At 36.4% G+C, this 15,308-nt stretch overlaps 1 protein-coding gene across 3 annotated transcripts in view; it reads left to right on the top strand.

The window, feature by feature from the left end:
- LOC132106602 (nuclear receptor coactivator 1-like) overlaps window positions 1–15,308 on the top strand; it is a 56,420-nt gene that overhangs the window by 25,575 nt on the left and 15,537 nt on the right. For all 3 annotated transcript variants that reach the window (XM_059512429.1, XM_059512427.1, XM_059512428.1), the window contains 2 exons: window positions 2,369–2,474; window positions 5,855–6,021. In XM_059512429.1, the coding sequence (XP_059368412.1) occupies window positions 2,377–2,474; window positions 5,855–6,021 (265 nt within the window). In that variant the 5' untranslated portion in view covers window positions 2,369–2,376. The remainder of the gene's footprint in view (window positions 1–2,368; window positions 2,475–5,854; window positions 6,022–15,308) is intronic.

The raw sequence follows: 15,308 nt of genomic DNA, 5'->3' as shown, positions 1-15,308 counted from the left end.
TTCTAATATATGAAAATTATATTATATATAAAAATTTACATCTACATTTCTGATCAAAAGTTTGGGTCAATATATATATATATATATAGAGAGAGAGAGAGAGAGAGAGAGAGAGAGGTCCTTCTATAAAATTAGATTTTTTAAATTGGGAAAAACATCCGATTGAAACTGATACAAAATTGATACAATTAGATTTCTGTAAAGGAATACTCAAAGTCCAAAGAAAAACACCAAACAACGGATGCAGGGCAGAATTGGGCCGATACCCTCTCCTCCTAAACATCCAAAAAAGAGCCATCAAATTCTGGAAACACCTGAAAACAAGCGATCCCAACACGTACCATTATAAAGCCCTGAAACACCAAGAGCTGAGCGTAACGAGGAGTCCCCTGTGCCAGCTGGTGCTGAGACTGACTGAGCTCTTTCCTGCAGAGATCAGCTCGCCTCAGCACACACACACACTCACACACATTCGGCCTGCACAAATTATCAACACAGAACAAGACAAGTACATCACCCATTGCACAAACACCATTCAAAACCAACACAAACTGGAATGTTATTCGGCACTAAATCGAGAGTACACTGTTGCGAGCTACCTGAGCACAGTGAATGATGTGAAGCTCAGGAAAACCCTGACGATGTACAGACTCCGCGAGCACAGCCTGGCCATCGAGACGGGCCGGCGCAGACAGACCTGGCTCTCCCGGGAGGACAGACTCTGCTCGCACTGCATTCTGGGAGTGCCAGAGACCGAGCTGCACTTCCTCACAGAATGCCCCAAATACCAACACATCAGAGACCAATATTACCCCAAAATGAATAAGATATTTACCCAATTTAACACCTGTAATCCAACCCAAAAACTTAGATTCATCCTTGGCGAAGAAGCCAAATGCTCCAATTTAGCAGCAAGATTTGTAGCATCTCTCCACATCCTGAGGGACGAGCAGAGAAGCAAACACCCAATGAACACACACACACTCACAGCCTAACACACCCAATCACACACACACACACACACACACACACACACTCACAGCCTAACACACCCAATCACACACACACACACTCACAGCCTAACACACACACACAGCCTAACACCCCATCAGACCTACACACATGTATATATGTTAAATTCCAAGTTCAGTGTTAGTTTATTTTAGTTTTTGTGTGTTTTATGTACATGATTTCGGCATTATAATCCTTTTTATTTTATTTATTAATCTTATAATATTATGTTTTATTTTATTTTATTTAACTATTATAATAATTTTGGTGTACTTAATGTTCAAAATCAATTTCTATGTTGTTTTTTGATGCTTTGGCAATACAAAATGTATTTTTTGTCATGCCAATAAAGCTTTCTGAATTGAATTGAGAGAGAGAGAGAGAGAGAGAGAGAGAGAGAGAGAGAGCAAAGAGTTGTTTCCTGAGCACTAAATAAGCATATTAGAATGTTTTTTATATTATAAGTGGTTATTTGAAATTGTTATAATATTTTGCAGTATTCTTATTTTTATTATAAACATAAAATAAAAAACTATTGACCCCAACCTTTCAGACAGCAGGTAATGAATTTAATTTGTTGATTTTACTAAAAATAGATTGATCAGAAAGATTTTTTAATAAAAATAGTATCTAAAAAAAAACATAAGTCTATGAATGAATTAAAAATGTAAAAATGTCATCCATACTTTGATGTAGTCCTGCAGATTTTTTTTTGTTTTTATTACTTTAGTTCAGCTAGAAGGCCACGACAATCTTCCATTAACATCTTCATGTAGTAAGAAAAGTGAAAAAATGAAAAGTGTGACCAGCCCTTTATACGCACACACAGTATCCTTACAAATGGTGGTTTAGCGGTTGCCTATTCTAGCAGTACACAGCTATCCATGGGTGGATAGCACCACAGATCAAAGAAGGCTTTCAATTAGCAAGCCCTTTCACAGCAGATTTACAATTCCCCCAAAAGGAGCCATCGATTTATGCGTATTGCTAGCTGGAACGAGCTGTCACCTCAGTCTATGCCTGATATGGAGTCATCTGACTGTTGCTCTCAGGTCGAGATATGTTACTTGTCATAGTGTTTACAGAAATATGGGACTATTTCAGAACTTGTTTAACTTGAAGTTTGCTGGTTTTCCAGAACCTGCTTGGTCTGAATTGGTGCCTGGGATCCTGTTTCCACCATTATTTTGTAGTTCTAGATGATATTATCAAACTGGTTATAAACAACAACATTACGGACTCATTTTCTATCATTTTCTTCACTGGATGATTTAACTTCATTGTCCTGCTTTCTGTTTATTTAGTAGAATGGTTAACTTGACTCCATTGGCTGACTTGTGATTACCCTGATTTGCAGGTGTGCATATGCTGAAAATGAGTGCTGCAGGGGAGAATGCCCTTGACCCCAACACCCCAGAGTCACGGAAGAGAAAGGGCTCTCCATGTGATACCTCTGGTCCCAGGTGAAGTATAAGATTGGCTTTCCTCTCCAGTTTGAAGTGTTTCACATTACTAAGTGTTTTATTTTATGTAATACAATGACTTACAAGCAGACAGCTGACAGTATAGTCAAGGAGTTGCAGAGGAAGTGCAGCAAATGGGAATAGCGGGAGAAAGTTTATTTTAACAACTGACATGCTTGAAGTGAAAACAAAAAAGTATTATTTTTTTGTGTGTGTTTGTTCTTGTTAGTTTTTTATGATTTCTTAACAAAACCTTGTTCATAAGAAGTATTTTAAATGTTCGAATAAGAGCGACAGTTCAGACATTTCAGTTTGAATTGGTAATCAAATCGAATTGCAGGCTTGTGTATGAGAATCTAATTTAATTGTGAAATTTGTCAAAACCCAGCCCTATTGTTTAACAATAATAATAATGTAAAAAAAAATTTAGAACATGAGGGACTATTTAGACATTTATATTTTCACAGCATTTGCTAATTTATCAATAAATATTGATTATTTATTAAAATAGTCCTTTAAATGTTAAAATAAGGACAACAGTTAGTATATGGTTGACAATTTAGACACTTAAATTTTTATAAGCATTTGTTAATTTATCAATAAAGAAATATATATTTTATAAAAAGCTTTTTAAATGTTAGAATAAGAGTGACAATTTAGACACTTTCAATATTACCCCATTTCTTTATTATTTCTTTTGTTATTTAAGTTTTATTGGGTTTGCCAATAGGATAAAGGACAGTGGGATTGGGAAATCAGCACATAGCCCAGACCAGATTCAAACCCTGTGCACAAAATAAACCTAATAAATAAAACTAAAAGCAAACTAAACTAAATAAAATAAAATGAACACATCCTAAAAATATCTATCACGAGCAATGCACAATATAGTTTCAAAAGTGTTGTTTTTAGGTGTAACATGGCAGGCCAGTGCATTTTTTTAAGGTTTCCTTGTGTCAGGGTTGGTTGCAGGAGAACTGGTCTGTCTGGCTGAGTGATACTCTTCCATAGGGCCTTGGCGGGGCTGATGTAATAGCATGTTTCTATAGCAACCCCACGCAGCGCCCTGACCTGTGCAAGCAGTGCGCGTGCGCACAACCTTGGCGAGGCGCTGACCTACTTTCTCTGCCGTCTTCTCCCACACACACACACACACGTTAACATGCACTCACACTTGCAAGTCATTCGTATGTACATGCACTCACTTACCCAGGAGCGGGACAACCAAAAACAGATAAGCACTTTCCTCCATCCTTGCACACGTATAGCAGACGTTGGTCACACATGCATGGCACACGTGCATATACGCGCACTCTGGAGTGAAGCCAGAGCTGATTGTAAGTGTCTTTAGTTCTGTAAATAGCCATTTTTTGTTTTCCGCCAAGCAAATAATCCATTTTATGAAACCAAATAATTTTGATTATGAATCAGGCAGAATTATTTATTTCCTTCCTGCACTGGTCACTTGATATATGTTTTAATATATTTCAAAAAGCAATTGCTTCAGGCATTCATAAATATTTCAGAAGCCATTCTAATGAGCTGATTTAGTGCTCAAGAAACATTTCTTTTCAAGGAAGGAATATTATTGTTAATGTTGACAACCACTGATGCATTTTATTTCTTTAGAATTCTTTGATAAATGATACTTCAAAAGAGAAGCATTTATCTATCCTTGCACATGCACAACAGACGTTAGTGAATGACACAAACTCGCGAACACGTTCCTATACTCTTTATGTGTCAAAGAATAAAAATAAAAAAACTCCCTTATTCGGTGTCTTTAGAATCCGTACATTTCTGTCAAATCTTTTCAGTTGCTTTTAACATGGTGCAGGCCTCCAGTTACAGTGTTTTTTTCACCTCGCCATCGCCGATCTTTTGTTTTTGAACGAATGATAAATGGGCTCAGATCTGAAGCCTTTGCATTCCATTGATATCTAACATTACTTGACTATAGCCCCTGACCATCTGTCTTTCTCTCTCCTATTCAGCCGTTCTCTCTTTCACGGTCTCCTCTCAGCTTGATAACCCATGTGCAGCATAAGCCTTTGAGGAATGCCTGCTAGTGCAAGGACTGTACGCAGCCCAACCCTTATTAGCTCTACAATGATACGTCTGTGTTAAAGTGTGTGTTTTAGCCTTGCTTTGGTTCCAGGCCACCCACAGTTTGTCCCTGAGTGCACCTATAGTCTCCCCTTGCCCTGCATTCCTCCTTTCAACTGCAGAATCCTCTGCCTCTATCAGGTGGCAGAGCGCTGAGACCCCTAAATCGGGGTTCAGGGGCTGTTTGTGATCATAGTGCTCTTTGAGCATCATGAATTATTCAGGGCCTAAGTCCTTGCAGAATGCCCACTCAGCCTCCATGCCAAAATTTACCACTTCAAGGCTTTGTCTTAAAAACATCATAACAGAGCAGCAGCAGGCTGGCTTTTTTCTTTTGTTTATTTATAAAAAAAATTCTCGAGTGCAGTTGGTTGTTCATGTGCCAGCAAAGGAAGGGAGAGCTTATTGTAAGTCTCCTTTTGTGTATTGAAATGAGCATTTCAAGTCATTTTCAACTAAAAATATGATTCATATTAGTTTCATTATTATGAACCAGGTAGATGTTGCCATGTGCTATTATTTATCTGTTGATTTATTCACCCCCAGGTTACTGAGCACTTCATAAATACATAGTGTATGATATATTTAAAAATATCTATATGTATTAATTTATTTGATCAAAAATACAGCAAACAGGGATTGTCAAATATCATTAGAAAATAAAATAAAATTTTTCTATTTAACAATATTTTAAAATGTATTTTCAGTCTTCAGTATCACATGATCCTTCAGAAATCAAGAAACAATTCTTATCACAGTTGAAAACCGTTTTGCTGCTTAATCTTTTCGTGGAAACAATGATATATAATATTTAGGATGATGAATAGAAAGTTCAAAAGAACAGTGTTTATTTGCAGTAGACATTTTTTGGTCTAGAATAGTAAGTCACAATTTAATGTGTCCTTGCTGAATTAAAGTACTCATCTTAAAAAGAAATTTTAAAAAGTAATAATTTTTTAATAATAATATTTTATGTACATTTAATTTGTAATTTTGTAATTTACATTGTAAAGTACAATGCTTTAGACTTTATTCTTTCAACTGAGTACTAACGCATAAATGCAGTGCTAATGCATCTTTATATTTAAAATGTACGCGTTTCATTTTATTTACATCCTTTCTCGAGTTAATGTACAGTAAATGTACATATATAATAAAATAAAAAATATTTCAAAATACATCATGTATGATTGTAAAGTACAGGTCTTAAGGTTCTTTTAAATATGTTCTAAATATTGTACAATTCTCTTTGTTTGTTCCTGTTTGTATGGTAGTGTGGAGAAGCGACGGCGTGAGCTGGAATGCCGCTACATTGACGAACTGGCTGAGTTACTTTCGGCCAACATGAGCGACATTGCCAGCTTGAACGTGAAGCCGGACAAATGCCACATCTTAAAGAGCACCGTGGACCAGATCCAGCAGATCAAACGGCGCGAGCAGGGTGAGTAGCCAGTGTCCATGCGTAGGCTGCGCACAAGTATTTCTATATACTTCACAGTACAAATAGGTAATTGACACTGCAAAAATTTTAGTGCTTATTTTTGTTGACATGCCTAATCTGATAAGAACTTGTGTTCCTTTAGTCATCTTCAAGATAAATTAGCATTACCAGAAATAAAGTGAAATGTATAAAACAGAACAGAAGGTTTTGTTCTTGCTGTAAATCACAATGACATTGTGAAAATGACATTGTTCAGCACTGCTTTTTTAGGAGCTTCTAAATGCGCAGGGGTTTTACGGAGATATTTTTTGGGGGCCCAGAGGATGTTATTATTTGCTTGCCTCTTTGGTTCGTTTTAATCAGTAACTGGACAGAGCTTTTAGACAAATGCATATTATGTCCAAGAAACAGTCAGTGATTAAGTAAAATTTTATTAATTTTTGATTTGTTTAGATTTTTTTGAAATAGTAGTTTTTTGTAAAGATTCATTAAATTGATTAAAAGTGACATTTATAATGATACAAAAGAGTTATTTTTCAAATAAATGCTTTCTAACTTTATATTCATCAGAAAAATTCTGAATAAATGGTTTCATGGTTTACAAAAAAATATTAAGCAACACAGCCATTTACAACTCTGATAATAAGAAATCAGCTAATTAGAGTGATTCTGAAGGATTGTTTGACACGAAAGACTGGAGAAATGGCTAGAGCAAATTACGATTTAAAATATATATTAAAATAGAAAATAGTTATTTTAAAATGTAATAATTTTACAATTTTTTAATTTTTCAATGTTTTACTGTACTATAAATTCAGCTTTTGGTGAGTATAAGAGACATTTCTCAGAAACATAAATAGTAGTGTATTATTCTATAGTAGTGTGAAATAGAACTGTGTATATGTAGAATATTGTGCATATATAGAATTGTGTATATATAGTATAGAATACAATTGCATAATTGTTTTCTAATACTATTGTTAATAGAAATGTTGTCTGTGCCTTATGAACTTCTTGTATGGTTCATTTGTATCACTCACAGATGAAAGAAAATATTACGGGTTTTCAGTGACATAAGCATGAATGAGTGATAGCGGTTTTTGGCATAAGTATTCCTTTAAACCAGACGTTTTGGATATATGACCAGCCCAGTGTTGGTTGATCATTAGATGTTAGCTCTTATCAAAACTAGATGTCTGTGTTATGTTTAAAGAACACATTATTATTAAATCTGCAGTGAAGTATTTTGGCTTTATATAAAACTGGTTACTTAAGATTATGTTGAGTTCACTTGGTACATAAATAATTATTTTAGCATTGTGTGTTTAGCAATGCCATATAGCATGCAGTGGGCACAAAGGCTAAATGAAAGACAGACATAACATTTATTTCTTGCAGTTATTCCATCTGTTTTATTCAGATTTTCTTGAATCACTTTGATATCATTCAGTTGGTTTCACAAATGTCTGTTGTCTTGGAATAGTAGGCTATGCTTGGACTAGTCTTGCTGTCAGTAGACTTCAATTTCTTCTCAATGGCTAAATATTTTTTAAGACCAACCAGTCAGACTTTGAATTGAGTCAAGTCCTTGGGAACCCGGCTCCTTTCCTTATCATCGATCGTTTTATTTGTTAGGAGATTATTTCTGGTTGACCTTTAAGCTAAACCAGTGTAGTATTAATTTCATTGGCATGAAACTCGATGGTATTTAGATTTGCTTCAGCAGCTGACTTGGTTTGCTGCTGTTGTCGCTGTTATTTCGAAATTAGAGGAAGCTTGAGAGAGGAAGCTTGAGAACTCAAAAGTAAATTGGAAGTGTGAACAAAGCATGTCGGCTAGCTCCAAATCACCCCTGTTGTCTCACATTTAAAAGTAATTCAAATCTCGGTCATTCTTCATTTTGACAGCGGTAAACATGTCATCTCATGATTTGCAGGCCTAGAAAAGGGTTCTGTTGGCATGGCAAACTAAGGAGCCCCTGGAATAGTGAATATCACTTATGCAAACAGGCCACGAGAGGATGTTTATCCAAAGATCAAAAAATTCATCAGTGTCAGAATGCTGTGGGATCTGCATATTAGATGGGCAGGCACTGGCTAGCACAAACATTTTAAGCTGTCTATAGTTTCTTTGCAGGACTGTAATGTATACACCATAATCCTTTAAAATGGCACTTGACAAATAGTTGCTGAAGTTATATCTGGCACATCTGCATGCGAAGCAGGAGGAAATACAGTATTATTATTCTTAGCTATTTTAACAAAGCAGTGGGAAATGGGTTAAATTGTGAAACATACGTGCGAACAGTAGAATGTATAGCAGGAAGCAGGAAGTGTCATTAGTCTCTATTATTATGTGTGACTGCATGTACTAGGGCTGGTTGATCCGCATTATTAAACGCCGTGTGCACTAGTTATACTTTATTTTCACGTTTGCATAATTTCCAACATTTTTGTGGACCGATAATTACAGCATGTTATGCTTTCACACATTTCAGGTAGATTTGTAATGAGAAGCATTTGTAAACCTGCAGTCAGAGTTTTTCCACCTACACTTGAGGGTTTAAGTCTTGCAAGCAAAGAAATTATGGCTATGTCCACATGAAGCCAGAGCTTTCCCTATTCAATCTTTTTTTTCTTCTTCTTCTCAAGAAATATCTGTGTCTACACGAAACCACAAAACTGACACAAAATGATGTAGTATACATTCCAGACCAGTATGTGGCGCTGTAATTCTGCCACAGAGATGCTCTAAAAACAGAGATGAAGACTTTGACTATGCGCATAAACCTTGTGCACGTTATGCAAACGAACATGGAACAATACATTTATAAATCTATGTTAATGTTAGTTAATAAAAAGACAATCGTTCAGTGTTTGTTTATGTTTCTGTTACGTGACGTAGTGATGTCTGACTAGGGGCGAGACGTGGGCTGATGACATCATCGTTTCAGAAAATATACGGATTCGCTGTCCACACGAAAACGCAAGGGCGGTGTTTTCATATTTATCCACTCTAGGACCCGGGTTTCAAAAAATATCGGTTTCACTCTTCCAAAAAGATACAAAATGTATGTGTATACTATACAGCTAAATACGTCTCTGTGTGGATGAGGCCTAAGTACTGTCATTTTACAACTCTAAAGTAGTATAATTAATATACTATACATATAATATCATGAAAATCTGACTTTTCTAGGTTTTAAGTGTGACATCACACAGACAGACATCTGAAAACAGCTTGATTTGAGAAAGGTGTAAAGATTTTAGTAGATAAACAAAAAACACTGGGTGGATTTTGATCATTATAGGGTGGTTGTGTACACGCACTGCCAACACACATCAGTTCAAACAACTTGTAAAAGTGCATGTAGCATCGAATGACCCCTTTAACATCTATGTTTTTGGTCATCCTTCAGTAGGGTTATCTTACTCATTTGCTTGCTCTCGTTCTACAGTTTGTCACCTAGAGCACTGGACCCTCTCTGTTTTCAATTTCGGAGCCTAAGGAAAGAGGGCCAAAGGGGCGTGCGAGAGAGCAGCCAATGGCGACGTTAACCTGCCCCCTGACCTTGTGCAAGAGAGGGCCTCTCGTAGACCTCAGCTTCCCCTCTCTCCCTGTGAGAAAGGAGAAACGGGAACTTGCCGCCCCACCTCTAATATCCCTGCTTCAGGGTGGTGTTAATCGTGTCAGACAAAAACACACTTTCACCTCATGAGCTTAAACTTTCAGATGTGTACCAACGTGTTTACCTGGACTGTCACCTGAAGGGCCTCTTACGACACTTTTAGGGCTTGGCAGTATGAGCCATAATACCAGTGCAGTGGTAGAAGTGTGTCCATTTATACTATAGTAGATGTATAAGAGATTTTCAAACATTGAATAATGTGAAAAAAAGAGCAGGATGTGTCTTTGGAGCCATTTTTCTATTGAATTTACAGTAAAAAATAACTGTAATCATGATTTATTCTGTCACCATAACATAATTATCAAAATTTTAACTAAGCCACCCATCTTTAATTTTGATCATCAAGCATATCTGCTCAAATTCAGAAGTACAGCAGTAAATTCTTCTGATCTGTCATGGAAGCATTTGCAATTTAAACATTTTTAAGGCTCCTGCGCATCAATCCGATCTGTTTATGAATATGAAAAAGGTTGTCGATGTGTTTGCCGGATGATATGAACGAGGACGTTAGGACCAAATATCACTTTCAGTTGGATGATGGGTACATCAAAGACATTTTCCACATTTTATTCATGCTCTCATACAGAACAGCGCACTTAATTAACATTCCAGCCCCTCAGAAAATGTACTTGAGAAAAAAATCTAAATTCAATTAAATTTGAAACCTGAGTAATGAAGTCAGAGCACAATTCACATGGCAAAGGTCATGAAAACTGGCAGCCATTAGCTTTGTTTGCTCGCTGTGAAGTTCAGTGCCTGGGTGAAATTGCTTGAGTTATTATTCCGCTCCTTTTGAGGACTGTGTATAATGATAGTCATTTGTTCACTTTGCCACTTATGTAAAGTGACAGGATGTATTTAATAGGAGGAGAATCTTTACGCACCTCACAATAAATTTTTTTTTCAATTCAGTAAATCACAGTCTGATTTTAGAATTTAGAATGATTCATCACAATTGTGAAATTTAAATATATTATTCCTTTTAATTTGTAGGCTTTTTCATGATGCAGAACCTTGATTGGTGGTTGTAATTAGGGCTGAGATGGTTGCCGTGACAACCGTGTCACCGCGGTGGTCGGTTGCTACCACGGTTGTCTACTGCCACCGGCGGTAGTGCACGTGACTTCACAAACTCTATAGCAAGCATAATACAAAGTTTTGTATATAAGTGTAATAACTGTAATAGTTGCAAATTCTAAGTCTATGGTAATTAACAAATTACCTCAAACACAGCGTTTCCAGATTTGAGCGATTGGCAGATTTGAGCGCACAGTTTATGCATTCAGCAAATTAATTTAGTGTTGGGCGATGGATCTTGTTGGGAAAGCAAATACCGCATCACCGATCTGGAGTCATCTGCATTCATGTCACCCATCAGCGTTTGCACAAGTTCTCGTGATCACAAACACTGGCTGGTCAGGTTTGGTGAGGCTTTCTCCAAACTGGCCAAATACAAACGAGACAGCGATGAATAAACGATGGTAACAAGAAATATGGCAACGATTCCGATTTCAAAGAGAGCGTGTGCAGATGAGGAGTTAGCTATTGAGCTTGCTTGGTGGCGGAAAAGTAAACCGGACGCAACACAACCGCGTTGCGACAGGTTTAGTCTGTCTAGTGTCTATACAGGACATTTGAACTCTGTGTCAGTAGCCTACATCACAGACCGGACGGGGATTTATCATGTCGTGTTGTGCTGCATCCAGTGTAGCATCACTGATTATAATGAGTTCTTTTGTCGCGCTGCGTCGCTCGCGTCCGTAAGACAGGGTGTATTTAACTTTCTTATTTAGGCTACTTTCTTGTTTAACTGAATTATTTCTTTGATATTTATTTTAGTGTTTTGCAGGCGGCGTTCACTGACAGAAGTGCTCAAATAAACACTAACTGACGAGTTAAATAGGATGTCTTAGATGAGTGAGACAGTGCTGGGCTGATTTCTAGATGTGCATACATATAAATATATCCTGTATATAATATATATAAAATATATTACATGCATGCACAGTTTAAGTCAGCTTTAATCATTTTTAATCATAATTTTTGGTAATTCCATGAATTAACTGACCACGACACTGCTTGCACATAGTTTATTTCGCAGTTTGATATGAAAGGATACGCACAAAGGAAGCGTGTGTCGCCTTTGAGCACAGGACCGTCCGCGCTCGCTTAACTTGCACCTGATAATAAAGTGAAGTGGAGCGCGTGTCTGAAACGTTTCCTGTTCAGTCATTCTGCGACTGAATAAATTCACTTCTTGTCTTGAGAAAAAGTGACAGAAGCAGCAGTTGTGAGTGGGTGGCCATTCCCGCCCATACGTAAAGTAATTTGAATACGTTAAACTAGAAAAAAATTATCGCCTACGTTAACGAACAAATTTTGACACTAATATATTTATACATTTATATATATATATATATATATATATATATATATATATATATATATATATGTGTGTGTGTGTGTGTGTGTCAGGGTATTCAAAATAAAGATAATTTAGGTAATTTAATCATAAAATTAAGTAATGTTACTAATAATATTTCATGTTCGTTTCTTGTTTATTTTTCTTTTGTTTATTGTTTATACAGATTTGACAGTAAAGCACTAGCTTGAGTTAAGATGCATACAAAACTTACTTTTATTAACAACATTAACAGGTGTAAAATCTACTTTACTATACAGAAAATATATATCTTCCATTCATATTAAATGTACCATTATTTTTCTAGCATATGGAACTGACCAACTTCAGTGATTGTGATTTAGTAGTAAATTGAAGAAATGTTTGTGACTTGTAAAGTTTGTGAAAGTGTACAATTCTGACAAAATCTGATTTCTTGATTTGATATTTTATAATAATGATTTTATAATTTCAAAATATAGAGAAAAGGTAGAAATTAATGACTTCTAAGCCAATAAGTGCTCCTCTGCTGTTGTACACTGGTTATAATTGTGATTTTATGTATTTATTTTATTTTACATAAGTGTTTGTTTACCTTCTCACAAAAATTAGTCGCACCGGCAGAAAAAAATGGTCACAATCTGGAGCCCTGATTGTACATGTTGGTATTACAAACAGTGTGGGGTGAGTTATGACAGTTTCATTCTTATGGTTAGGGATTTGAACAAAACCATAACTCTAAGTATGAGCAATAGTAATGGTGATTCATGCCTTGGCAAACAACAGTAATAAATGAATTGTGAAGTATTTTGCTTTGATTCATCTGTTTTCCCTTTAAAAAAAAAAAAAAAAAGAGTAGGAGATTTTTGGCAGTTCTGTGTCTATAGGCCAGCTGTCTGTGTATGTGTGACACACCAAACACATAAAGCCCTTACATCACGCAGATCGAGAGCCTTCTGTTATGAGATCAGGTATCGCCTGCTGCACCACTGCCACATTAGCGCTGCTGCCATGGCAGCTGGCTGTGTTTCAAGTGGGAGTGGTGTCAGAAAGTTGTGATCGATTGCCAGGGAGGCTAATTGTGGGATTGACTCCGATTCCCATTTGTATTAATTTGTTTAGGGCTTAGTCTAAGGATGTAGACTTGGTTCCTTTTCTCTCTTGTTGTCCACAGATTTTCCTAAGATTTTTCCACTGTCTTCACTTAAATACATGTTGACTAATTTCAGCCCCTACGACTTCAAAATAATGTTGCAAAGTTCAGTTTTCAAACCAGAAATCAAAACTGCGTTGTTTATGTCATGATCCATGAAGCTGCCCACTATCAGTGCCACTGTCCCCTTTAGCTTGCTTAGTTGGGGACACTTAATTTCTGGCAGTATTGTAGATTGTACAGATACTATTTGAAATGAACTGAACTGAGCTCGACGATGACATCGCTGAATCTATGATGAACTGACTTTAACTGGTAAATTGAGTGTTTACTATTGTCCTCTTGCATTATCAGTACTATTTTCTGTTTAATACTGTAAAGCTGCTTTGACACAATCTGTATTGCATAGTGCTATATCAATAAAGGTGACTTGACTTAACTTCCAGGGCCCAAAGTTGCAGTACTCCTTCAATTGATGTGCATCACCAATAAATTATTTAAAACTGAATGAATATATTTGCAAATGTCCTGTGTATGAATTTGTTATTTATTCTGGCATTTACACCAAGTTTAAAATTAGTTGCTGACCAATATAAATCTGCATGGCTGATTGGCTGAAAAGGTTTTCTGTTATACCGCTAAGAGTAAAAAAAAAAAAAAAAAGTGCTGAGAATAAGTATTGATAAGTTAATTTATAGAAATGTATAAACTAATTCATTTTTAATTTAGATAATTTTATTTTACTTAATTGATTTTTATTTTAATTAGGCTAATTTGTTTATTAAAAATGTTTAATATAAAAGCCTTCTCCCAACCATGAATCTGTATGATCACACTGTAAGATATAGGCATCAGCCATCAAAATATCCACATCGATTGACCGCTATGCAAAATAGAAAAGAAATAGCTGTGTGGACATTTTAAGTTTACTCTGTCATTCCCATTCCTTACAACATATTGGCCAAGCAACGTTTCTGTAAAACCCCTAAAACTCCTATCCCCTCCCACCAGACTGACCTCATTTTAAACTTTCGTGTTCCAGAGTTCAGAACGCAGCTAACAAGACAGATGTCGCCGCCGAGTTGAGCGCTCTGCAGAAGTTCCTCGGTGAGAGCTACATTGCTATTATGTGTGTAAATACAGTGCTTGAGCTCTGATCTAAATTTAGCCTTTTCTTCAAGAAGTCTTCACTTAAAATGCAGCCCAAAACAAACAGTCTCGTCCGCTCTTCTCTCCAGCTGTTGGACTGAGCCGTGTTCTCATGAGGTCCTTCAGAAGCTTTGATCTCGAGAGGAGAAAAAGGTTAAGTAGGTTGGCCACAGAATAATCATTGACACTTTATATCAGCCCTTTGAGTCGAACTGGGACAGGAGTGACTGAATTGTGACTCTTCAGTCTCAAGCTTTTCTCAAGAGTGCTCTCCGCACTTACTTCAGCTGGCTCCTGTCCAAAAGTACCACTTTACTTACATTAGTCTAAGAGAGGCTTCCGCTGCGTAGCTTTCATCCACCCAGTCCAAGAGAGGAAGGAGGACAATAGTGAAATTATGCATGTTTTTTTGTGTGTTTGTATAAGGCCGCTTACACATTAGAAAGCTCTTATGGGTAGGGATGTGTACGATTGGTTTGGAAGGTGTGGATTACATTAACCAGGAACCCAAACTGGGGCAAAAAAACGAAACAAAACTGTGAATATGTGTTTCACTGTGTTAATGCTAACGTGCAAATATCTGGGGTTGGTAAGATTTTTTTTTTATGCTTTTGAAAGAATTGTCATGCTCAAGTCTGCATTTATTTGATCAAAAATACAGTAAAAACAGTAATTTTGTGAAATATTATAGCAATTTTAACAAGTGTATTAATTGTTCTATATATTATGTAATTTTCCCTGTGATGGCAAAGCTGATTTTTTTTTTGCAGTCATTACTCCAGTCTTCAGTATCACATGATCATCCAGAAATCTTTAAAAGTGACTGATTTAGTGCTCAAGAAACATTTCTTACTATGATAAATGCACAGATTTTTATAAAAAACGTGATACATTTT

This window comes from Carassius carassius, chromosome 27 (genome assembly GCF_963082965.1).
Source record: "Carassius carassius chromosome 27, fCarCar2.1, whole genome shotgun sequence".
Taxonomy (NCBI): Eukaryota; Metazoa; Chordata; class Actinopteri; order Cypriniformes; family Cyprinidae; genus Carassius; species Carassius carassius.
The sequence above is the reverse complement of the archived record's forward strand: the minus strand, read 5'-3'. Positions and strand labels throughout refer to the sequence as shown.